We start from the raw sequence: 26,731 nt of genomic DNA, 5'->3' as shown, positions 1-26,731 counted from the left end.
TTCAAATTACATTTGAATTCTGTGAAATTCTACTCACGGGTAGCTGTGGAGAGTATAACGAAAATCAAAAGCAACATTTCTAAGTCAATGTAATGCAAGTTCAGTAGAATTTCTGTTTTATCAAGCTTTAACAAATTTAATATTACCAAATTTCTCAAGTGTTCTGCTCTTTTATACGATGAGGTGGAGTGAAGTAGTAAGTAAGGTCGTGCAAATTCTTAAAAAAAGTGATTAAACTCAAGAAAGCAACTTTAAGATATATCGAATTATTTTTGGCTAAGCAGGGTTTTTTTTAAAAAAAGCTTCACCATCTATCAAAAGTTGGATCATTCAAAAACTAAAGCTATTAGTTTTCTGACATGCTACTTCATTACTGCCAAAAAAGACATCTGGTGAAGCTTTTTGTCTTGTATTCATCAGGACAATTTGCAAAAAATCCAATTTAAGAGCAAACTCTATATTTATACTGTACAAGAATGGTGAATAGTTGGAAACTGGATTGATTGGTAGAGGCATTGCCAATCAGAATGCAATTAATTATGACAATAAACTGCCAAATCTGATCCATCAAAGCAGGGCCCTGAGAAATGAATTGATAAATGGGTGCCATTTACTTTGCAGAGTTGAGATAGATGGACTGTACATGTTACTTCTGCCTGTGAATACAGCCTTATGAACTAATATACAAAGCTTCCAGAACACACAATTGTGTTGTCCTGTGAGCTTAACGAACAATCCTAAATTGTTTGTTAGCATAATTGTTCACATACTTAGGATTGTCCAGCAAATATTGTTGAATTGCAGGTGTGGTGTCAGGTATGCAAGTCCCAAAGGCTGGTGGATTGTATCAGATAGTATATCCATTCAGCTGTTCACAAAAAGCAATCATAACCAACCTTCCTACATTTGAAGAAATTGCCGCAGTGCTCAACATTTGATAAGATTCTGCAATTGTTGCGCTACTAAAATGACTACTTGCTACTCTGTTGTCACATTGATTTGAATACAAGTACTACGTCCCTTATGTTTTGCAACTGACCTGATCACCAGGAAGGGAGCGCTCAAAATATGCAAATTCACACTCAATTAAAAGAATCAACCCCAGAATTTTATATCCATTATATAATTTAATATAGTAAAACAAATGTTTAACACATGCAACTGGTGACTACCAATCAATGATTCAATACTTTTTAAAAATTTTCATTGCCTATTTTAATTAAACATAAATTTTCTAAATTCAAGTCAATTATGAACAAATTAAAGCAACTTACAGCTGAGCTCCGAGCACTTAGTCTCTAATGCATGTACATAGACTTCTTGCTGTTTCCATCTAGAGGAAGGAAGGAAGCCAAATATTAGACACTTAACATTTTCCTATGCAAATACAGTAAAACTACATTCACATAATCTAATTTGGTCAGTGGCACACGAGTAGTTCAGTCTCTTGGGGTTTTTCTACCTTCAATTACAGGCAGAACTATAATTAAATTTATCTATCCAATTTAAATCTGTACCCTTCTGAAACGAAGGTAATTTCAGTTTTGCAAGTTTCAACAGACCTAGTCTCAACATTATTTAGAAGAGAGTTCTAAATTTCATTATTTTTCTACAGAGAAATGTTTCCTGACTTCTTTCCTGAATGGCTTAGCTTTAATTTTGAGCCTGCTTGATTTGGACTTCCTCCACAAGAGGAAATAGACTCCCTTCATCTATCCCATCAAATCCAAAACAAATTAAGCATATTAACTACATTTCTCTTAATATTAGAGAATATCAACTATCCTTATGATTTAACTATGGTATAGAACATAGAAGAATACAGCGCAGTACAGGCCCTTTGGCCCTCGATGTTGCGCCGATCCAAGCCCACCTAACCTACACGAGCCCACTATCCTCCATATCCTATCCAATGCCCGTTTAAATGCCCATAAAGAGGGAGAGTCCACCACTGCTACTGGCAGGGCATTCCATGAACTCACGACTCGCTGAGTAAAGAATCTACCCCTAACATCCGTCCTATACCTACCACCCCTTAATTTAAAGCTATGCCCCCTCGTAATAGCTGACTCCATACATGGAAAAAGGTTCTCATGGTCAACCCTATAGAAACCCCTAATCATCTTGTGCACCTCTATCAAGTCACCCCTAAACCTTCTTTTCTCCAATGAAAACAGCCCCAAGTGCCTCAGCCTTTCCTCATACGATCTTCCTACCATACCAGGCAACATCCTGGTAAACCTCCTCTGCACCCGTTCCAGTGCCTCCACATCCTTCCTATGGTATGGCGACCAAAACTGCACACAATACTCCAGATGCGGCCGCACCAGAGTCTTATACAACTGCAACATGACCTCAGGACTCCGGAACTCAATTCCTCTACCAATAAAAGCCAGTACACCATATGCCTTCTTCACTGCACTATTTACCTGGGTGGCAACTTTCAGAGATCTGTGTACATGGACACCAAGATCCCTTTGCTCATCCACACTACTAAGTATGTCTGCTAAGTCTGTACAGCCCCAAGCATGAACTAGTTTTAAAAAGTGGTGGTGGATGAGAACTGAGTGCAACACTGCAGATTAATCTAACCAGAGTTCTGTGCAACTATAATTTAATTTCTACACCCTTGTATTTCAGCCCTCAAAAGCCATCATTTCATTGGCCTAATTACTGTACATATCCAAAAGCTTTAATTTGTTTTGTACTGGAACATCAAAATCTGAGCATTCTCAGTTCGGAGTTTCTCACCATTTAGAAAATACTTCCAACTATCTTTGGTTCAAAAGAGAATACACTGCATCTTTCCACATTGGTCAAAATTGACAAGTAGTTGTCACTCAAACTGTTAACATCCCACCACCCTATTTGTCAGCACTTTCCACCACCAATTCCTGGAGAACAGATCAATCCTGCTACCTGGAACACACACTATTATCGCCCTTACTGTCTCCTACTTTCTATTCAAGCCAGTCAACACATTTGATTTGACACAAACTCATCTTTGTTAAGTACCTTCAGCGGATCCTTACTGAGAGCCTTCCAGAAATCTATACGAATATTTATACACATTACTTTTAATATCCCTCAAAATTCGATTATGTTTATTAGACAGAATTGTTGAATTCCTAAACCTCTACAGTGCAGAACCATTGAGTCCACACCAAACTTCTGAAAAGCATCCCACCCAGACCCACTGCCCTACCCTATCTGGGTGACCCTGCATTTCCCATGGGAATTCCACCCAACCTACATACCCCTATACACAATGGGCTATTTAGCACAGCCCATCTACCTAAGCTGCAGATCCTCAGACTGTAGGAAGGAACCTCAGTACCCAGAGAAGACCCTTATATACCTTGTATAAATCCTCACTGTCTACTAAGATGCTTGGTCACTCTACCCTGAACAAATGTTTCTAGCAGCTTTCATCCAACAGATATTAAGACAAAGACATAATTTTCTAGGTTCTTTCTCTTCTTCTTTAAGATTGATACCAGCAGTTTTCCAATTCAAGAGAATAACTGTCATGAAGATCCAATTGATTGCTGATGCTAGCAATAGAAAGGAAATTAATTTCGAGATGGTTTTGTCTACATGCACCAAGTCCCATGCTCTTAGAAGGTCCTCCATGCAGTGAGAGATTGCATTTATATACATTATGTAAACCACATAAGCACTGGGCAAGGTCACAGGACTGATGTTAAAACACTGCTTTGTCAACATGGTCAGGAGAGAAAATCAACCAATTAAGTAGTCGTACGGACAAATCTATGGAGGCAGGAATCTTGTATTTTATGTAGAGGTGACAGTTAAACGGTAGAAAAATTGTGTAACTGAGCCTTTGTGAAATTTTCTTTTCATTCGTTTACGGGGAGGAGGTTTGGCTGACAAGTCAAAATGTAAGACCCACTCCTTCATTGCCTTGGAGAATGTCACCTTCTTGAATCACTACAGCTCACAAGGCATAGTACACCCACAGTGCTGAAACAAAGAAGTTCTAGGATTCTGATCCAGTCTCAGTGACAGTCACAGACACTGCTGTGTTGGCTGCAAACTTGGAGATATACCTTTAGTTCTTTCATTTGTATCATTAATATTGTGAATAGCTGGGGCCCATAGGTTGTTTTCCAGATGGCAGCCAATGTATTCCTTTTCTATATACTTTATTTCCAGTCTGCCAGCCGGTTCTCTATCCATCTTAGTGCATCACTTCCAAACCAATGAATTTAATATTACATGCTAATCACCAAATCTGGAGTGCCAAGGAATGAAGATATTAACAAATCACCTATGAGACAATAGGTTGCCTGATCATTTTGAGAAATGACCAGTGGAATTTAGTTTAGGAAACAGAAAGGTGAATAGTTTTGATAGGAGAGACAGAGAGACAGTATAACCTTAATGACAGTTCTAACAATGTGTAAAAGAACAAAGGGACTTATCTTCATGTGATTCAATCTTTGAAGTGATAAAACATAATGAGATTGGAGCTAGCAATGTACATGGAACCTTGGAAAATTTGTTGAATAAAAATAACTTGAGTTTGGCATTTATCTTTGGAACACCAAGAAATGGTGCAAAACTTCAGATTTATGCATTTTTGGGACCAGGTTTGATGCAAGAGGCCCTATATAACTTGGATGATACTTCAGCAAGGCTAGGACCATACAGCCTCATTGTGGGGGGGAGGAATGTTCACTACTGTTGTGCCAGAAAAAGCGCAAGAAAGGGGAAAAGCGAAGAGCATTGGAAATATAGCCAACAATAAGCGGAATCAGCCTTGGCTGAGAAAAGCAAGACAGTGGAATCTTGGGTATATCATTCAAATTGGGCTGATTCCATGCAAGCTCTAACTACATTCTTGCTTAAGAAGAAATAATAGTTTTAAATGAGAGCAGAATTGGGAATTTAATATACCTGATTCAATGTATGCAGTTTAAAGAAAAAAAATGAAGAAACTGAAGTACTAATTAAAAATGTAAACTGTGTGTAAACTAGGGAAGTATTGTGCAAAAGGGTGACAAGATGACTTCCTGAAATATGCACAGGAAAGCCTCCCTATCAAAATGTTTCCAATCAAACAAAGGAGGAAATAATACTGAATAACGCGCTGTGGAACAAAGTGGGGCATTCCTGTTGGGGATTATTTCAGGAATAGTGGCTGCCAGATCACTGGATTAATAAAAGGGAAGAAAAAAAATGTGAAAATACTTATTCAGTAAGCTGAGCAGCTGGATGGGAAACAAGTTTAGCAGGTAGAACAGTAAATTATCAGACCTTGAGAAAGATTAGATGAGGAAATGAATTGTCATAAAGAGGATTAAGGGGAATCTAACCTCTATATCTGAAGTCAGATATTGAGAGACTTGGAGCAAAATGTTGAGAAATTCTAGAGAATTACAATGTTAGGAAGGCAATAATAATGCAGAAAAGTGTGTTTGGAGTACAATGAGCTTGAATCCTGGACTAAGCATGCTTAGTATTTATCAACAGCATGAGCAAAGAGTATTTAACATTCTTCCATCTGATATCTGAACTTAACTTCTAATGACAGCAATGATGCAGCATTTAGGGTTTGCTTGAACACATTCTTCAGGAGTAACACAAGTTCAATAACGCTCTTCCACTGCTGGAAATGTTTTATTCTAAGAGTTTGACCAGGAACATTCAGGCATTAGGTTTCATTTAAAACATGAAAAAGTTGGCACTGTTGTTAACTGGGTTTTATGTTTGCTGAATGTGATGATACATTTATAACTCTTTCAAATTAGGACTGGACATAAAGCCCATTTCAGATTGGATATGTTGAATAGTGGTACTATGGTTGCAAATAACATTGAGGGATGTTAATTTAACACACCCTTCCCTTCTTAACACTTAAACATTAATTTGTACCCAACCTACTAACTGTAATCACAAGTTTACGATACAAAGCATGACTTTCAATCGTAAATTCCAACTATAAGAAACATCATAGAGCACCAGTTTTGCTACTGATTTACAGCTCCCTTTAATTTAAAGCCTTCAAACATAAAAGAATCATATATAGCTGTAAGAGGCAAATGCAAAAATTAGTGTGAGCAGCCTAAGTCACCCTGGATTGCAGTAAAGACCCAGACTTTTGATCTCAATCCGATATGAAAAAATCTGAACCTGGAATTTCATAAAAAATCCCATCTAAATCATATGTCAAGAATAAATGTTACCTCAATTTCTTATGCATGTTCAACAGTTACCACTCATTTATTATTTTATTTTAGCAAAGCAATACCTGGAACACAACTCATCTCTGGATAGGGTTTTGAAATCAGATTCACTTAAGCGAACCTATTGTGAAGAGAGGAAAAATAAACAGATCATTAGTTTTTGTTATCACAAGTTTCAGGTATAGTTAACGCATTTTGTTTTTGTGCTTACCTTCTTTGGGAGAGGTTCTTCATTCGTCATTCTGGTATCTGAAAAGAAAAGGTTACTTAAGATAATTATCGACTAATAGTCACAAAATTCTTACAATTACTTTGAAGCCATAACGTACTACTATCAAAGTTAGAAGATGTGAAATGGAACCAACAGGATATTAATTAGCCCCACAAGCCTGCCCTGCCATTCAATAAGATCATAGATTATTTGCCATGGATCTCAAAGCATCTTGCATGAGAACTCCTCATTGCCCTCAACTCCCCCAATATTTCAAGAATCTATTTTTTATTTAAATACTTTCAGTGATCGAGCCTCCACAAATTTCAGGGGTAGAAAATTCCACAATTTTTCTATTTTGTGGGAGAATAAATTCCTTTGCATTTTAGTTTTAAGATTGTCTCTCAATTCTGTAACCATGTCCTGGAGTTCAAAATTCATCCATGAATGGAAACATCTTATCAACATCTATTTTGTCAATGCTTATTATACATATTGTTCCTCATCTCAATTCCACGTGCTCTAACCTTCACCCAGAGTCTACTACGCACTTCATTAAAAAAGGTTGTTTAAAAATCCAATGCCAAACATTGCAATGGCATTGTCATAGGTTGTATGCCAAAAGTGTCAACTAAAATATAAGCACTTTAAAAACTTTGAAACAACCTGTACCATAATAGAAATACAAGCATAATGTTGACAGGAAAAAAATTCTCACTACTGCACTTAAGCAATAGATATCCCAATGATCTCTTTGGATAAAAACTTTTTGTGTTTCCAGCACAAGTATATGCAAAACTTCACTCAAGTACCAGTCAGAAAAGAGACAGTCAGGTAGTCAGGATGAGGATCTAAAATCTGGATTTAGGCTATTATCAGGAGCAAGCATTTAATACATGCCCTTACTCACAACAAAATGGCTTCTTAATGCAAGTAACAAAGTAACATAACAATGGCTTCCAGGCTGCAAATTGACAACTTTGATTAAAATGGCTTTTTACCCTGTTAAAAGCTGCATTCCTGAACTAACTGAACCAAAGAATAGCAAATAATGCTTCTTTCACAGTATGGAATTAACTAAACCAGACAGGCAGGACATTACTAACCATCCTAGCTAACCTTGGAGATACAGGTGCCAAGAGATAAGACGTGCAAAACAATGTTAGTTCCCAGATAATATAATTGAATTACGAGACCAAATTGCGTGCTTATTTGACCGATCACAGAACCGTGGGCGGCACAGTGGTTAGCACTGCTGCCTCACAGCGCCAGAGACCCGGGTTCAATTCCCGCCTCAGGCGACTAACTGTGTGGAGTTTGCACGTTCTCCCCGTATCTGCGTGGGTTTCCTCCGGGTGCTCTGGTTTCCTCCCACAGTCCAAAGATGTGCAGGTCAGGTGAATTGGCCATGCTAAAATTGCCCGTAGTGTTAGGTAAGGGGTAGATGTAGGGGTATGGGTGGGTTACGCTTCAACGGGGCGGTGTGGACTTGTTGGGCCGAAGGGCCTGTTTCCACACTAAGTAATCTAATCTAATCTAATCTAATCTAACCAAGGGACCCCTCCCATGGGGCCAAGATCTTCAAGGATAGCACCAAGTACATCTCATGCAAAAAGAGAGTTTTTCACTGCTGAAATAACAGTATAAGATTTTTTGGGGAGTGCAGCCAGAGTCCAGCCTCCTCAGGGCAGGTTTAATGATGTCACTGAATATCTGCAACCCATTCTAGAAGGGAGAGGGTGAGCAGTTAGATTGGTAAATTGGTACCAATAACGTAGGTGAAACAGGGAGGAGGTTCTGAAACAAGAATTGAGAGAGTTAGGTAGTAGATTGAAAAGCAGATTCTCAAAGGTTGTAATCTCTGGATTACTCCCAGTGCTACATATTAGTGTGTGTAGGAATAGACAGATGAATGCATGACTGAGTAATTGACACACAGGAAGGGCCTAAAATTCTTGGAACACGGTGGGGGGGGGGGGAGGTGTGGAACAGTGTGATCTGTACGTCCAATAGGTTGTATCTGAACTGGAGCTTTTGGTGGAGGGTTAACCCAGTTTGGAAGGGAGAGGGATTATAGAATGGAGGTATAGTAGAAAGTGATACACAAACAAATACAGAGGAAAAACTAAGTCAGGCTTGAAGGAAGAAGCATGTTAAACCACAAGGGAGCATGGTAAGGGTAGACAGCAATTATTTTAGTGCATGGAAAATTGCAAGGCAGAGTCATAGAGATGTACACCATGGCCACAGACCCTTTTGGTTCAACTCGTGCAAGCCAGATATCCTAACCTAACCTAGTACCATTTGCTAGGACTTACACCAAATCCCTCCAAACCCTCCCTATTCATATACCCACCCAGATGCCTTTTACATCTGCAATTCTATGAGCTTCCACCACCTCTGACAGCTCATTCCATACACACACCACCCTCTGCGTGAAAAAGTTGTCCCTTATGTCCCGTTTAGATCTTTCCCCTCTCACCCTGAACTTATGCCCTCTAGTTCTAGACCCAGTGCCGATCCTTGTGGCACACCACTGATCACAGGCGTCCAGTCTGAAAAGCAACCTTCCACCATTGAAGTCCATATAGATCACGTCCACTCAGTCCTCTTTGTTACTTCTGCAAAAAACTCGATCAAGTTCATGAGAGATGTTTTCCCACACACAAAGCCATGCTGCCTATCCTTAATCAGTCCTTGCCTTAACAAAAACATAAATTCTGCCGCTCAGGATTCCCTCCAACATCTTGCCCACTATCGAAGTCAGGCTCACCGGTCTATAGTTCCCTGGCCTTTCTTTACCACCTTTCTTAAATAGTGGTACAACGTTAGCCAACATCCTGTCTTCCAGCATCCCACCTCTGACATCCTGATACAAATATGTCAGGAAATGGCTCAACAATCGCTTCCCACAGAGTTCTAGGGGATACCTGGTCATGTCTTGGGGTTTTATACACTTCTATGTGTTTCAACACATCCAGCAACACTTTCTCTGTAATAAGGACATTTTTCAAGATGTCACCATTTATTTCCCCTTATTCTGCATCTTCCATGTCCTTTCCACAGTAAACACTGATGCAAAATACCCATTTACTATCTCCATCTCCTGCAGTTCCACACATAGGCTGCCTTGCTGATCTTCTCTCCTTTGTTACCTTTTGTCCTTAATGTATTAATGGTCTTGATATCAATAGTCTTGAGCACAGTGCCTGGTTGAAGAAGGTAATGACTGGCAGTTCAATATTTTGGGCTTTAAAATCTTCAGACAAGACATGGGTAGGGTGTGGGGGGAGTTAAATGAAAGAGCTAGTGTCATTTTATTGAATGATGAGTCAATTACTACAATAATGAGATGAGATAAGATAATATCTTAGAAGGTTCTTCCAATAGGGCAGCAAGGTGACTCAGTGGTTAACACAGATACTTCACAACCTGGGTTCAATTCCACCCTTGGGCAACTATGTGCAGAGTTTACATGTTCTCCCCATGTCTGTGTGGGTTTCCTCTGGGTGCTCCAGTTTCTTCCCACAGTCCAAAGATGTTCAGGTTAGGTGGACTGGCCATACTAAATTGCACTGGGGGGGTGGAGGTGGGTGCTCTTCAGAGTGTTGGTATGGATTCAAATGGGCAAAATGGCCTGCTTCCATGTTGTAGGGACTCTAAGTAAGGCCACATTGTCCCCTTTTTAAAAAAATGCACCAATCACAAGCAGAAGGGGAGGCAGTGGCTGAGTGGTATTATCACTTATAATACCACTCTGGAGACCTTGATTCAAATCCACCATGAGATGGCAGAACTTGAATTCAATAAAAATCTGGAATTAAGAGTCCAATGAAGACCGTGAACCCATTTTCCGATTGCTAGAAAAACACATCTGGTTCACTAATGTCCTTCAGGGCAGAAAACATGGGCAGCCTTGCTGATCTTTAAGGGGCCTTACTCTCTCCCTTTTGACTTTAATGTATTTATAGAATCCCTGTGGATTCTCTTTAACCCTATCTGCCAAAGCTATGTCCCCTTTCTGCCTTTCCTGATTTCTCTCTTAAGTATACTCTGTTTTTATACTTTTCTAAGGATTCACTCAATCTCGGTTGTCTATACCTGACATATCCTTCCTTCTTAACCAAAACCTTAATTTCTCATTATCCAGCATTTCGTAGGCCTACCAGCCTTGCCTTTCATCTCAGCAGGAACATAATGTCTCTGGACTCCTTACCTCATTTTTCGAAAGCTTCCCATTTTCCCTGCAAACATCTGCACCCTTTCACCAGCAAACATCTGCACCCAATCAACCTTTGAAAATTCTTGCCTAATACCATCAAACTTGGCCTCCTCCAATTTAGAACTTTAACTTTTATCCTTTGCCATCACCATTTTAAAATTAACAGAATTGATCACTGGCCCCACAATGCTCCCCCACTGACACCTCAATCACCTACCCTTCCTTACTTCCCAAGAATAGGTCAATTTTCACACCTTCTGTAGTAAATACATCTGCATGCTGAATCAGAAACATTTCTTGTACACACTTAAATTCCTCTCCATCCAAGCCTTTAACACTATGGCAGTCCCAGTCTGTGTTTCGAAAGTTAAAATCTGTTACCATTACCATCCTATTATTCTTACAGATAGCTGAGATCTCCTTATGTATTTGTTTCTCAAATTTACCATTTACCACTGACTTGGGCGGGGGGGTGGGGGAGTGGGGAGAGAGAATGTCTATAGCACAACCCCAATACGGTGAACATCCTTATTTCTCAGTTCCACCTAAATAACTTCCCTGGACGCATTCTACGCACTCACCAACTTTTGAATGGAAAACGTGCCTCTCACAATTCTTTTAAACTCCTCTGCCATCTCCAAATCAACCAATTTTGCATTCTCTGACAAGAGTCTTCTTTCCTTAGTTTTTCTTGGTGTGGTGTTTATCTTAAACTTATTGGCTCGTGGAGATGCTCCAATTTTTAAAGCAAAGGAAACATTTGAATTCAAAAATGCTTACATGTTTGGGTTTTTAGTTTAAATTAATTGTCCAGGCAGACAACATAATCTGATATTGTAGTCATTTCCCTGTTTCAAAGAACAGTTCGGCTGATTTCTGACTCATCTTGTTTTCCTCATAACCTTACGATGTTTTTCCTTCAATATTTTAATTGTTTATCAGTTGTGGAGTTAGATAATGGGTGTTAAACAGACTGGAATAAGTTTGGGTCAGGTGGACTTTGTTGAAGTTTCACCTGCTCCACAGAGGTATATAGTTGCATTGCAGACCAGGTTAATTGGAAAATATAAAATATATATTTTGACCATATCCAAACATGCGTGACATCAAGTAGACATGATGGCAATTGGGGAAAATTTGCCGTTTGACGTAATACCTAATACAGACGAAGGTGGGTTGTGCTTGCTAGTCATAGAGATGTACAGCAACTCGTCCATGTTGACCACACATCCTAAGCAAATCCAGTCCCATTTGCCAGCAGTTGGCTCAACCCTTCCTGTTCATACAATCGCAGCATTTAAAAGGCATTTGGACAGGTGTATCAGCCTCCACCACTTCCTCAAGCAGCTCATTCCATAAGTGCACCACCCTCTGTGTGAAAAAGTTGCCCCTTTGGTCCCTTTATATCTTTCCCACCTCACCCTAAACCTTTAGTACTGGACTCCCCCACCCCAGGGAAATGACTTTCTCTACTTGCCCTATCCATGCCCCTTTGGATTTTATAAACCTGTATAAGCCTCAGACATTCCAGGAGAAGCAGTCCCAGCTTCCAACTCAGGCAACATCCTTGTAAATCTTTTTGAACCCTTTCAAGTTTCACAACATCCATCTGAAATGAAGGAGACCAGAATTGCATACAATGTTCCAAAACAGGCCTAACCAATTTCCTGTACATTGGCAAAATGAACTCCCAACTCCTATACTCAATACTCTGACCAATAAAAGGAAAGCATACCAATTGTCTTCTTCACCATCTTGTCTATCTGCACTTCTGGATGGAGGACGGGAAAAATTTCTGGCTGTAAGAGCTGCTCCTTTTTATTTGAGGTATTTTAAGTGCTGGAGGTGATTTCCTCGAATTCTAGAAGCAGCAATTACTGTTTTATACGCTGTTGCATAGTTTTGGAACTTGGAAAAAGAAATCAAAACAACAGCAGTTTTAAAAGGGAGAAGAACAAACAAAGGAAGCACATGGTGAGGACAGTGCTAGGGGGAAGGAGGGAGGGGGGCACGAGAGAGAGAGAGAGAGAGAGAGAGAGAGAGAGAGAGAGAGAGAGAGAGAGAGAGAGAGAGAGAGAGAGAACGAGAGAGAGAGAGAACGAGAGAGAGAGAGAGAGAGAGAACGAGAGCAAGAGCCTGCACAGTTACCGCCTTTGCTGTTTGAATTGCTGGACATCAGAGTGCATCTGGGAAAATTTAAAAAACAGTGAAATTCACAGCTAATCACGGAGGAACTGTTGGGTGAAGTTCACAGCACAGAATCAGATGAGTTCATTGTTGTTTTAAGTCTGTCCAAGAGAGAGGCTGCAGTAGTGAGTATAGTGAATTCTTTCTTGATTATATGTTTTTGGAGATAAATCTCTTGATTAAACTTAAAATATAAGCCACAGCTTATACAACCGGAAGCGGCAGATTCAAACCACTATAAATGCCGGAGGAAGCAACACAGAAGCGCTTCCAAGCACTGAGGATGTCACCTAGACAGGGGATGAAATGTCTGCAACACAAATTCCCGGCTCGGCGAACACAACCACAACAATAAGCCATAGCTGTTATAAGACTGTGTTATTTTCTGGGTCTGTAGATTGTGAAGGAGCAAAACTGGCCTTTGCAGTGATATGTACTTCTTGTCAGATGTGGGAGTTTAAAGAGAGTTTAAGGGTTACAGCGGATTATATCTGCCACATATGCTATTGGATGCGAATCTTAACAGATTGAATGGATCGGTTGGAGAGAAGCAATGAGGAATTTGCAACAGTATGTGATGGATGGCAGTTATAGGAAGGGGGGAGAAAGTCTCTCATACAGTCACATAGATGGGTTAACTCAAGGAAGGGAAAGAGAGGTAGGCAGCTAGTGCAGGGTACACCCATTTCAAACAGGTATGATGTTTTGGAAGATGCAGGGGGTGGATTCTCAGGGGAACGTAGCACGAACAGCCAAGTTTTTCGTATTGAGACTGGCTCTAATGCAACGAGGGGTATGTCGACTTCCAAGAGATCAATTGGGTTTAGGGATTCTGTAGTCAGAGGTACAGACAGATGTTTGTGGCCAGCAGCGAAAAAGCAGAATGCTGTGTTGTTTCCCTGGTGCCAGGATCAAGGATGTCTCAGAGAGGGTGCAGAATGTTCTCACGGGGGAGAGGGGCCAGCAGGAGGTCATTGTCCACATTGGAACCAACGACACTGGAAGGGAAAAGGTTGAGACTATGAAGGGAGATTACAGAGAGATAGGCAGAAATTTAAAAAGGATGCCTTCAAGGGTGGTAATAGCTGGATTACTCCCAGTGCTACAAGCTAGTGAGGGCAGGGATAGGAGGATAGAGCAGATGAATACATGGCTGAGGAGCTGGTGTACGGGAGAAGGATTCACATTTTTGGATCATTGGAATCTCTTTTGGGGTAGAAGTGACCTGTACAAGAAGGACAGATTGCTCCTAAATCGGAAGGGGACTAATATACTGGCAGGGAAATTTGCTAGAACTGCTTGGGAGGATTTAGACTAGTAAGGTGGGGGACCCAGGGAGATAGAGAGGAAAGAGGTCGATCTGAGATGAGAACAGAAGTGAATCAAACAGTCAGGGACAAGGTAGGACTAATAAATTAAACTGCATTTATTTCAATGCAAGGGGCCTAACAGGGAAGGCAGATGAACTCAGGGCATGGTTAGGAACATGGGACTGGGATATCATAGTGATTACGGAAACATGGCTCAGGGATGGGCAGGACTGGCAGCTTAATGTTCCAGGATACAAATGCTACAGGAAGGATAGAAACAGAGGCAAGAGAGGAGAGGAAGTGACATTTTTGATAAGGGATAGCATAACAGCTGTGCTGAGGGAGGATATTCCCAGAAATACATCCAGGGAAGTTATTTGGGTGGAAGTGAGAAATAAGAAAGGGTTGATCACCTTATTGGGATTGTATTATAGATCCCCCCAACAGTCAGAGGGAAATTGAGAAACAAACTTGTAAGGAGATCACAGCTATCTGTAAGAATAATAGGGTCGTTATGGTAGGGGATTTTAACTTTCCAAACATCGACTGGGACTGCATAGTGTTAAAGGTTTAGATGGAGAGGAATTTCTTAAGTGCGTACAAGGCAACTTTCTGATTCAGTATGTGGACGTACCTACTAGAGAAGGTGCAAAACTTGACCTACTCTTGAGAATTAAGGCAGGGCAGGTGACTGAGGTGTCAGTGGGGGAGCACTTTGGGGCCAGCGGCCATAATTCTATTCATTTTAAAATAGTGATGGAAAAAGATAGACCAGATCTAAAAGTTGAAGTTCTAAATTGAAGAAAGACCAATTTTGATGGTATTAGGCAAGAACTTTCAAAAGCTGATTAGAGGCAGATGTTCGCAGGTAAAGGGACGGCTGGAAAAAGGGAAGCCTTCAGACATGAGATAAAGAGAACGCAGAGAAAGTATATTCCTGTCAGGGTGAAAGGAAAGGCTGGTAGGTACAGGGAATGCTGGATGACTAAAGAAATTGAGGGTTTGGTTAAGAAAAAGAAGGAAGCATATATCAGGTGTAGACAGGGTAGATCGAGAGTATAAAGAAAGTAGGAGGAGACATAAGAGGGAAATCAGGAGGGCAAAACGGGGACATGAGATAGCTTTGGCAAATAGAATTAAGGAGAATCCAAAGGGGTTTTACAAATATATTAAGGACAAAAGGGTAACTAGGGAGAGAATAGGACCCTGAAATGTTCCACAAGTAGGTGACCTGTCTCCCCAATGTAGAGGAGACCACATCGAGTGCAGCAGATACAGTAAATGATATGTGTGGAGGTGCAGGTGAATTTGCAACGGATATAGAAGGATCCATTGGGGCCTTGGAGGGAGGTGAGGGGGGAGGTGTGGGCGCAAGTTTTGCACTTCTTGCGGTTGCAGGGGAAGATGCCGGGAGTGGAGGTTGGGTTGGTAGGGGGTGTGGACTTGACGAGGGAGTTGTGGAGGGAGTGGTCTCTCCTGAATGCCGATAGGGGTGGAGGGAAATATATCCCTGGTGGTGGGGTCTGTCTGGAGGTGGCAGAAATGATGGAGGATGATATGATGTATTCGGAGGTTGGTGGGGTGGAAGATGAAGACCAGTGGGGTTCTGTCCTGGGGCGATTGGAGGGGCAGGGTTCAAGAGCAGAGGTGCGGGAAGTGGAGAAGATGCGGTGGAGAGTGTCGTCGACCACATCAGAAAGGAAATTGAGGTCTTTGAAGAAGGAGGCCATTTGAGTTGTTTGGTAGTGGAATTGGTCCTCCTGGGAGCAGATGCAGTGGAGGCAGAGGAACTGGGAATATGGGATGGTGTTTTTACAGGGGGCAGGGTGGGAGGAGGTGTAATCGAGGTAGCTGTGGGAGTCAGTCGGTTTGTAGTAAATGTCTGTGTTGAGTCGGTCACCCGAGATAGAAATGGAGAGGTCTAGGAAGGGGAGGGAGGAGTCTGAGACGGTCCAGGTAAATTTGAGGTTGGGGTGGAAGGTAAAGTGGATGAACTGTTCAACCGCCTCGTGGGAGCACGTGGTAGCACCAATACAATCATCGATGTAGCAGAGGTAAAGGAGGGTGTGGTGCCAGTGTAGCTGCGGAAGATGGACTGTTCCACATATCCAACGAAGAGGCAGGCATATGGCTACTCCTTTGGTTTGGAGGAAGTGGGAGGATTGGAAGGAGACTTCCAATCTTTTCCTCCGCTACGTCAGGACCTGATCAGGTGTACCAGAGAACTCTGTGGGAAGCTAGAGAAGTGATTGCTGGGCCTCTTGCTGAGATATTTGTATCATCAATAGTCACAGGTGAGGTGCCAGTCGACTGGAGGTTGGCAAACATGATGCCACTGTTTAAGAAGGGCGGTAAAGACAAGCCAGGGAACTAGAGAATGGTGAGCCTGACCTCAGTGGTGGGCAAGTTGTTGGAGGTAATCTTGAGGGACAGGATATACATGTATTTGGAAAGGCAAGGACTGATTAGGGATAGTCAACATGGCTTTGTTTGTGGGAAATCATGTCTCACAAACTTGATTGAGTTTTTTGAAGAATTAACCAAGAAGATTGATGAGGGCAGAGCAGAAGATGTGATCTATATGGACTTCAGTAAGGCGTTCGACAAGTTTCCCATAGGAGACTGATTAGCAAGGTTAGATCTCATAGAATACAGGGAAAACATTTGGATACAAAACTGGCTCAAAAGTGGTGGTGGAAGGTTGTTTTTCAGACTGGAGGCCTGTGACCAGTGGAGTGCCACAAGGATCGGTGCTGGGCCCTCTACTTTTTGTCATTTACATAAATGATTAGGATGTGAGCATAAGAGGTACAGTTAGTAAGTTTGCAGATGACACCAAAATTGGAGGTGAAGTGGACAGCGAAGAGGGTTATCTCAGATTACAACAGGATCTGGACCAGATGGCCCAATGGGCTGAGAAGTGGCAGATGGAGTTTAATTCAGATAAACGTGAGGTGCTGCATTTTGGGAAAGCAAATCTTAGCACAACGTATACACTTAATGGTAAGGTCCTAGGGAGCGTTGCAGAACAAACAGACCTTGGAGTGCAGATTCATAGCTCCTTGAAAGTGAAGTCGCAGGTAGATAGGATAGTGAAGGTGATGTTTGGTATGCTTTCCTTTATTGGTCAGAGTATTGAGTACAGGTGTTGGGAGGTCATGTTGCGGCTGTACAGGACATTGATTAGGCCACTGTTGGAATATTGCGTGCAATTCTGGTCTCCTTCCTATCAGAAAGATGTTGTGAAACTTGAAAGGGTTCAGAAAAGATTTACAAGGATGTTGCCAGGGTTGGTGGATCTGAGCTATAGGGAGAGTCTGAACAGGCTGGGGCTGTTTTCCTTGGAGTGTCGGAGGCTGAGGGGTGACCTTATAGAGGTTTACAAAATTATGATTAGATTAGATTAGATGATTAGATTACTTACAGTGTGGAAACAGGCCCTTTGGCCCAACAAGTCCACACCGACCCACCGAAGCGCACCCACCCATACCCCTTCCCCTACATTTACCCCTACATCTAACACTACGGGCAATTTAGCGTGGCTAATTCACCGAACCTGCACATTTTTGGACTGTGGGAGGAAACCGGAGCACCCGGAGGAAACCCACGCAGACACGGGGAGAATGTGCAAACTCCACACAGTCAGTCGCCTGAGGCGGGAATTGAACCCAGGTCTCTGGCGCTGTGAGGCAGCAGTGCTAACCACTGTGCCACCGTGCCGCCCATGAGGGGCATGAATAGGATAAATAGGCAAAGTCTTTTCCCTGGGGTCAGAGAGTCCAGAACTAGAGGGCATAGGTTTAGGGTGAGAGGGGAAAGATATAAAAGAGACCTAAGGGACAATTTTTTCACGCAGAGGGTGGTACGTGTATGGAATGAGCTGCCAGAGGATGTGGTGGAGGTTGGTACAATTGCAACATTTAAGAGGCATTTGGATGAGTATATGAATGGAAAGGGTTTGGAGGGATATGGGCCGGGTGCTGGCAGGTGGGACTGGATTGGGTTGGGATACCTGGTCAGCATGGACTGGTTGGACTGAAGGGTCTGTTTCCATGCTGTACATCTCTATGACTCTACACTCCAAGGTCTCTTTGTTCAGCAACACTCCATTAAGTGTATAAGTACTGCTGAGTTTTGCCTTTCCAAAATGCAGCACCTCACAGTTATCTAAATTAAACTCCACCTGCCACTCCTCGGCCCATTGGCCCATGTTCAGAAACTATTAAGGAAAGGAGGAATGGAGATTTGCTGGTTTTGGAGTATAATATAGTGCTGGAGGAATGGAATGTCATAAAATGGAATCTAATTGGTGTGAACTTTCTATTTTAAAAATAAGCTAAAAATGACCATTCCGCTTTTGGCTGTACCCAAAGACCACCAATCAACAGGAAACATAGAATATAAGGGACAACAGTAACATGGGTATGTTTATTGAGTGACAGAAATGGCATTAGTGAACTCGTATTTTTCAGATGAAAGCAGGTATATAAATGAGCTTTGCCATGGATTTGGACCACTGTTTTCATTGATCTGTTAGTGACCTAGACTTCGGTATGAGGGGCCAAAAGTGATATCAAAGAAAATAAATTTTTGGGTAGTACATGGCTCAGTACCAGAACCCACTGTGGTGTCTGCAGAATCAATTTTAAACTTTCAATACCCTTTTGAAAACTCTGAAAAGAAATTGTTTATAAGTCTATAGGAAGAGTGGGGAAATGGGACTAACAGAGCTAGCACAAAACAACCAAATGGAGCACAGAAGACTCCGCTGTGATTCTGTCTGCTATCAAGTAATAAACTTCTGGCAAATAAAACACATTCCAATTTATAATATCGGGTATAGTGAGAAGGAACTCAGGTTTTTACAATTGTTGAACATCATCTACAGAATTTTACAGCATGGTACGAGGTCTTTTGGTCCATTCTGTCTGAACCAGTCATCATGCTCATCTGCTGTCATCCCATTTTCCATCATTTGGCCTATAGCCTTGTACACTATTGCATTTCAGGTGCCAAAGTGCCACTTAAATTTTGAGAGGGTTCCTGCTTCTACCACCTCTTCAGGCAGTGTTCCAGATACCCACCACGCTCTAGATGAAAATGTATTTCCACAAACCCTCTAAACCGCCTGTCACCTTTAAGTTTATGCCCCCAAGTTACTGGTCCCTTTACCACGGGATAATTCTTTTCCTATCTATACCACTTACAGTTTGCTATGTCTCAATAGGTTTGCCCCCTGGCTTCCTCTGCCGAAAGGAAAACAACCATATGTCTACCTAGTGTCTCTTCATAGCTGAACTGCTCCTGTCCAGACAATATCCTGGTGAATCTTCTCTGAACCCTCTCAAGTACAGTCGCATTCTTCCTATAGTGAGGTGAAGAGAAATGTACATAGTATTCCAGCTGTAGCCAAAATTAACATGTCATACAACTCAATCATAGCCACCTAACTTTGGTCTTCAATGCAGATAGTAGACACAGGTGTGCCATCCTAACAAATGTATATAGCTATCATCGGAGTACCGGAACAGCCCCTCAAGATTGTTCTACGATTCAGTGGCTTATCTGTGGTCTCTACTTTCCTTTGTCCCATATGCCAGAATACCTTGCCTAACAAGAAATTACTCAGGTTTAAAATTAACAATTTATCCAGTGTCCACTACTGCTTGTGGAAGAGAGTCCAAACATCTACCACCCTTTGTGGTAGATCATCAAAGATAATCCTGAGTGGTCTGGCCCTACTTCTCAGGTTAATATCCTAGATCTAGAATCTTAAACAGTGAAAATAGTTTATCTTTATCTCTCCCATCATTTCCTGTTTCAAGAATCCTTGGATGTACTCACCCAAGATCCACCCACAGTACATTACTTCCAAGGGTTCCACCATTAGTTGTCCCAAAATGCCACTAACCTTTCAGGATTAAACTCCAATTGACCAGTCCCTCAGACCAGGCAAAAGTGAGGACTGCAGATTCTGGAAACCAGAGTTTAGATCAGAGTGGTGCTGGAAAAGCACAACAGGTCAGGCAGCATCTGAGGAGCAGGAAAATCAGCATTTCTGGCAAAAGCCCTTCATTTCCATTCCTGATGAAGGGCTTTTGCCCGAAACGTCGATTTTCCTCTTCCTCGGATGCTGACCTGCTGTGCTTTTCCAGCCCATCTATTCTGCCCTGTGATCAAAAGCTTTCTTCGTCACTATTGACCACATTGCCAATTTCTGTATCATCTGTGAACTTGATCATATCTCCTACATTCCTGTCTAAGTCACTAATTTATAGTACAAGCAGCAAGGGGCCAGCACCCAACTGTGCAGAATGCAACTGGATTCGGGCATCCACTTCCTGCCACTAAATCAATTTTGGGTCGAGTTTGCCAAATTGTCCCAGATGTCAAGATTTAATTTTGGCGCTCATATAATTACTTTTCCATACTGCTCATTTTAGACTCACTGGCCTGTGTCATCATGTATCTTTGCCACACTTTGTGAACAATGGTACCACATTAGCTGCCTGCCAGGTCGCTGGCACCCTAAGGCCAGAGAGGATTTGAAAGATTATGTCAGAAACCCTGCAATCTCCACCTTGCCTTCCACAGCACCTAAGGATGCATCTCGTATGAGCATGAGCCCACGAAAACCCCTAATACCTGTTGCCCCATTATCACTAATTTATTCAAATATACCACAACATCAACCTTCTCAACAGATGCAAATGTTCATTTAAAACCTCATCAGCGTCTTCTAGTTCCAAATTTCCCCTTTGATCCTTAACCCTTAAACCCTGCATGGTTTTGTGCAGGGAAGGCTGTGCCTCACTAACTTGATCAGGTTTTAAATAGGTGAAGATGATGATTGAAGGAAAAGTGGTTGATGTCTACATGGACAGCAGTGATGCCTTTAGAGACAAAAAAGCCATGCAGGTCCTGCAATCCAAGGTAGACAAGCAGGAGGCTGGAAAAACACAGCAAGCCGGACAGCCTCATGAGGTGGAGAAGTCAAGGTTTCGGGTGTAACCCTTCTTCAGGGTTGCAGTTGGTACAAGGGGAGCTGCAAACAAAGGATATTGCCAGAGAGACTGAACAAACTCAACTTCAACAGTTTCCCCATTTCCCCTTTCCCCACCTCACCCTAGTTCCAAACTTCTAGCTCAGCACTGTCCCCATGACTTGTCCTACGTGCCCATCTGCTTTTCCACCTATCCACTCCACCCTCCTCCCTGATCTATCACCTTCATCCCCTCCCCCACTCACCTATTGTACTCCATGCTACTTTGTCCCACCCCCACCCTCCTCTAGCTTATCTCTCCACGCTTGAGGCTCTCTGCCTTTATTCCTGATGAAGGGCTTTTGCCCGAAACGTCAATTTTGCTGCTCCTCGGATGCTGCCTGAACTGCTGTGCTCTTCCAGCACCACTAATCCAAAAAAAAGAAAGAGAGACTGAATAGGCTGGGACTAATTTTCCTGGAATGTTAGAGACAGAGAGGTGAGAGGTGACTTTATAGAGGTTTATAAAGTTGTGATGGGCATGAATAGGGTAAATAAGCAAGGCATTCCTCACCACCACCACTCCAGGTGGGGTGGATCCAACACTAGAGAGCACAGGTTTAAAAGGAGGAGAAAAATATAAAAGGAACCCATGGGGTAACTTTTTCACACAGGCTGATGCTTGTATGGAATGAACTGCCAGAGGAAGTGTAGGAGACTGGTACGGTCACAACATTTAAAAAGGCATCTGGACAGGTGTATGGACAGGAAGGATTTAGAGGGACACAGGCCAAAATGTTGAAAAATGGGACTAAATTTATATAGGTTATCTGACTGGCATGGATGTGTTGAACTGAAGGGTCTGTATATCTCTATGACATGCCCAAATTATTCAGTACCCAGCTCCTCCTTTCACCAAGCCAAATCAGCATTATTGCACATCACATTCTCAGTTGATATCTGCAAGATACATCTAATCCAGAATGTCACTGCATTCCTTACACTGTAGAAACAGGAAAAGGAATAGGCCATTCAACCTGCTGCCATTCAATAGGATTGCAGTTGATCTGACATATCACATACCTATTTTGTGTTCGTCAGTCTCAGCCTTAAATACAAAGAGTCGCTCTGTAGTAAGTGTTTCCAAAGACCCTGAGCCCTGAGAAAAGAAATTTCTCCACATTGGAGTCTTAAATTGGCATACTTGTTATTAGTCATTTCCTAATTGCCCAGAGAGCAGTTAAGAGTCAACCACATCCCCAGTGGAGGGCTCTCGACATGGGAGTCCTCCTGCTTTCGCTCAGGAATCTGGGGTAGAGTGTGCTGCACGCAGCGGTCCCCTGCAACCGCAGGAGTTCATGGACTCCCAGCCCAACTGCTTGTTCTGTGGAGTCCGGGGAGGGCGCTTGCATTCCCTTTTTGATTTTCTTGAAAACCTTCTTCTGTTTTTGGTTGCACTTCAGTCCCATTCTCCTGATCTTTGGGCACCCGGTGCAGAGGGGGGAGGGTAGGTTGCAGGATCTCCTTGTGGGTCTGCTCCTGGACATGGCCAAACTGGGCCGACTGTCTGCCCCTCTTCTGTGAATATATCAGAGCCTCGGTGTCCTTGGAGAAGGAGCACACGGTGTCCACCAACACCCTCGAGATTTTCAGAAAAAGGCAGGCACTGCAGGGAGTAGAGTGTATTATTTCCCCCTCCAACTCTATTTTGATTTAATCCCTGCCCTCCCCTCTGAGAAGAGCACTGCTTGTCACTGGTCACTCAGGTGTTTCCTTTCTTCCTGGTGGTGGAATACAAATAAAGATTTACACACTTGTTATTATTCACTGTGTCTGACACCTGCCACTACACAACATGGGTGCTGGGGAAAAATAAGCACTACTGCTGTCAGGTGGGAGTGTGGGAAAAGGAAAAGGAAAAAAAGAACAGGAGTATTGGACATAAAAAAGAACAAGGGTGTTCTGATAAAAAAAGAACAGGGTGCCAGACATTCTGCTCACTCAGAGCAGGCTCTGAGGGAGTTGGATACAAAAAGTCAACCACAGTGCTGTGGATCTGGAGTCATATGTAGGCCAGACCTAAAGATGGCAGTTAGAGACCGTAAGGACTGCAGATGCTGGAAGCCAGAGTCAGGTGAAGCTGGAAAAGCACAGCAGGTCTGACAGCATGTACGGAGCAGGCAAGTCAATGTTTTGAGCCGAAACCCTTCATCAGGATGACAGTTCTTTCCCGAAAAAGGATATAAGTAAACCAAGCAGGTTTTTCCAACAACTGAAAACCATTACACAATCATTAAACTCTAAATTCCAGATTTATTTTTAACTGAATTCAAATTTTACCATCTGCCACTGCAGGATTTGAACTTGTGAGATATTAAACAGTTAAGTTGCTCTACTGACATGCAAGAAATTGAATGCCTCAGGGATAAGATAGTGTGTCTTGGTCTTACAGGTGAAATGTGGGAGGTTTACATGGCAATTTCCTTGCCATTCAGGAATGATTTACATTTTTATCCCCTTTTCAGAAATCAGGAAGAACATTACAGTTGGAATTTGACTTCTCCCCTATAGTCACAAAAAAAAACTGCAACAGATTTGACCATTGAGGGATGATTTGCATTGCATTGTCTCTGGAGGGAAGGTGGTCACTGCGCTGTGTCTTGAATGACATGTGCCTGTGGGGGAATGGCTGGGATTTGTCTTGTAAGCATTACTAACTGCGATATAAAGATTTTGTATAAAGGAAGGATTGTTTCATTTGTTCAGAGAGAGCTTTTGCCACGACCCCACAAGCCCTGCTAGGTGTGTTTAAAAGTTTCTCCAAACTTTGTACTGTACTGTGTTTAATAAATTTTGCGTGTTCACAGAAATTGGTGCCTTGCAGTTGCATCAAGTGTATAAGGACCTCAGGAGAAAAAAACCTTAACATTTGATGGCAGTGGTGGGATTCCAACATATACAGAGTTTCGAGGTGGACTGAATAAGCGATCGTTTGAATGCCAGTTGTGAGACACAGATGGGCCAATGAGGTAGCATTGACCTCGATTTCTCTCCTTAGCCTACCACTCAGTTGACCCCTCATCTCTTAGGACTCTATGGTGACAGAATCTCGGAGCTAATGTATGCACTTGGACACTAATGAGTTCGCTTTCAGAATCATAAGTCTCTGGGTATAATTGGGGTTTGAGTCCCCGGGCATATGGAGTTAAAAAAAGGGGGTTCGAGACCCCTTGTAAAAAGAGAGGGTTAAAGGCCAGAAAGATAGGAGATTGGAATCCTCTTGTGGTGAGGTTTGAGGCTCCAGAACAGAGTGTAAGAAAAAGGTAAAGGATATTTACTGTGCCTGTCTTTATCACCCTGCCTTAAATCGGTTAAGAGGGAAGATCACCCATGCAAAGGTCAGAATCCCGAAGTGGGTATGGAGACTAAAAGACACTAGACTAGCATATAGAATTAAGTAGAAGTTCAGATCTTAAAACAAAAATGGGACAAACTTTGGATAAGTCATGAGTCGGGAATACTTTGTGTCGGTTATGCTGGGATGACCCCCAAAATGAGGAAAGGTTCAGGCGCCTGTCAACATGTTTAAATAAAAAGTTGGGAAATGAAATTTGGCCGCAGGGAGGAACTTGGGACATAGACAAAAGTTTGAAGGCAGAGGAGGCAATCTGAAAATAAGATACGGGGACTAAATGAAAAACTTAAATATCCACATGGAGAAAGACTGCTGAGGAAATTACAAACAAATCTAAACAGACTAGCTCGGAGAATAATGCACAAAGAGGGATTAGAGTGTGTGATAATGAGGGAAACCTTAAGTCTTGGCAAGTGCTGAAAATTCAGTGTGAAAATTATGATACGAGTATAGGAAAACAGAAAAATTGAGAAAGACAAAATAAGGAATCAGAGTTGAAATGCCAAGCTGACCTTTCAAGTGGAAATAAAATGGAGGTACTTCTTAACATGTCTGGTCTGCTGACATTGTTTTAAAATAATGTCACCGATGACCGGGTTGGCAAATTTGATCTAGTGCCCCATCATATCACCCCCGAGACCCTGCCAGCACCCCACCACCTCAGTCTCAGTCTGAGAAAACCAGCAACTATTACCCCCACTCTACCCTCTGCTACCGCTTGCCCCTTCACAACCTGATCCTTGGCCCCAGGAAATGTTGACCATCCCTGTCCCGACCAGAACCAGACTTCAGAATTTTCACCAACCCAGTCAATTTCAGAACCCAATCATAGACCCAGAGAGAGAGCAAGGGACTATCCCTTTTGAGAGACATGGGGGGAGAACGATTTATCCTATAACTGTCAAGAAAATAGTACTGAACATGACAAACCTCACCATGATGACCCCGAAGACAAGGAATGGCCCAGAAAGATTGTAAAAGGACCGGTCAATCATAGTCCTTCCCACCGAAGAAGAAAGGGGAAGGATTCCTGTATACACAGACCGAAACAGTTCCCTACTTGGATAGTTCCTAACCCAAACCCTGGAGTGGCAGGCAAGGCTACGAAACAAACTTTACACTCCTTGGAAACGGCAAGAGTCGTACTTAACTATGTTCCACACCCCAAACCAAAAAACAAGCCTCGACGATTTTATAGATTACATTATAGGCACGATCAAAATGTATCAGGCCATGTTTCAGTTTGCCCTGTATGGCACTGACCCCAAATGAGGGATCTAGATGGAAAAGCCAGTTGGGAGGACATAATGACTGGGCGGCCTTTGCTAGTGCAGTTCTCCAGCCAGGGGAACAAATCCAGTTAATTTGTGGGGGGGGGGGCTCTTCAAAGGACCCTGCAACAATCAATGGACATTAGAGTGCCGCTGAAAGCAGGGACAGGAGGGTTCAATTCTGTTCCACATACGCCATCTATGCAGGCAAACCATTTATAATGCAGGGAATCCTTCACCCCAGTTTAATGCCCTATTGTTACACAGGAGAGATTGCCACAGCTATGAGGACCACCAATATGGATTGTCCAGACAACACCCGTCCACAAATGAGGAGGGCACTCACTTATTACTAGAATAGCAATAAGGACTCAAAACAGACAACAGTCAAATATGAAATAGTCCAGCATCCTATTCGTCAGCCCTGTCTCAGGGGTTCTGATGCTAATTAGATTAGATTACTTACAGTATGGAAACAGGCCCTTTGGCCCAACAAGTCCACACCGACCCACCGAAGCGCAACCCACCCATTCCCCTACATTTACCCCTTTACCTAACACTACGGGCAATTTAGCATGGCCAATTCACCTGACCTGCACATCTTTGGACTGTGGGAGGAAACCGGAGCACCCGGAGGAAACCCACGCAGACACGGGGAGAACGTGCAAACTCCGCACAATCGGGAATTCCCGCCTGAGTCGGGAATTGAACCTGGGTCTCTGCTGCTGAGAGGCAGCAGTGCTAACCACTGTGCCACCATGCCGCCCACGGCTCTTGTTGTAGGCCCAGTCAATGGATATAGCCGTGGGTATACTACTCACCCGCATGGCCCCAGTGCTCCTCTTCATCGCCCCCTTTCCAAAACCACAACAAGTTGCTCCCTGCCCCATCTGGCAACGCAAAGATCAGCACAGGGCTGTTGGC

The 26,731-nt window shown here is 42.6% G+C and overlaps 1 protein-coding gene across 9 annotated transcripts in view; it reads right to left on the bottom strand.

The window, feature by feature from the left end:
* Positions 1-26,731, bottom strand: part of wtap (WT1 associated protein) — an 83,700-nt gene that overhangs the window by 41,131 nt on the left and 15,838 nt on the right. For 6 of the 9 annotated variants that reach the window (XM_072581101.1, XM_072581096.1, XM_072581095.1 and 3 more), the window contains exons 2-4: positions 6,421-6,458; positions 6,275-6,330; positions 1,275-1,333 (exon numbers count right to left, since the gene is read on the bottom strand). In XM_072581101.1, the coding sequence (XP_072437202.1) occupies positions 1,275-1,333; positions 6,275-6,330; positions 6,421-6,450 (145 nt within the window). In that variant the 5' untranslated portion in view covers positions 6,451-6,458. Of the gene's footprint in view, positions 1-1,274; positions 1,334-6,274; positions 6,331-6,420; positions 6,459-12,377; positions 12,551-19,415; positions 19,505-26,731 lie in introns of all 9 variants that reach the window. The other 3 variants (XM_072581098.1, XM_072581093.1, XM_072581094.1) reach the window with 2 other exon arrangements.

This window comes from Chiloscyllium punctatum, chromosome 11, assembly GCF_047496795.1.
Source record: "Chiloscyllium punctatum isolate Juve2018m chromosome 11, sChiPun1.3, whole genome shotgun sequence".
In the NCBI taxonomy this organism is placed as follows: Eukaryota; Metazoa; Chordata; class Chondrichthyes; order Orectolobiformes; family Hemiscylliidae; genus Chiloscyllium; species Chiloscyllium punctatum.
Note: the sequence above shows the minus strand (reverse complement) of the source record. Positions and strands in the feature narration are given on the sequence as shown.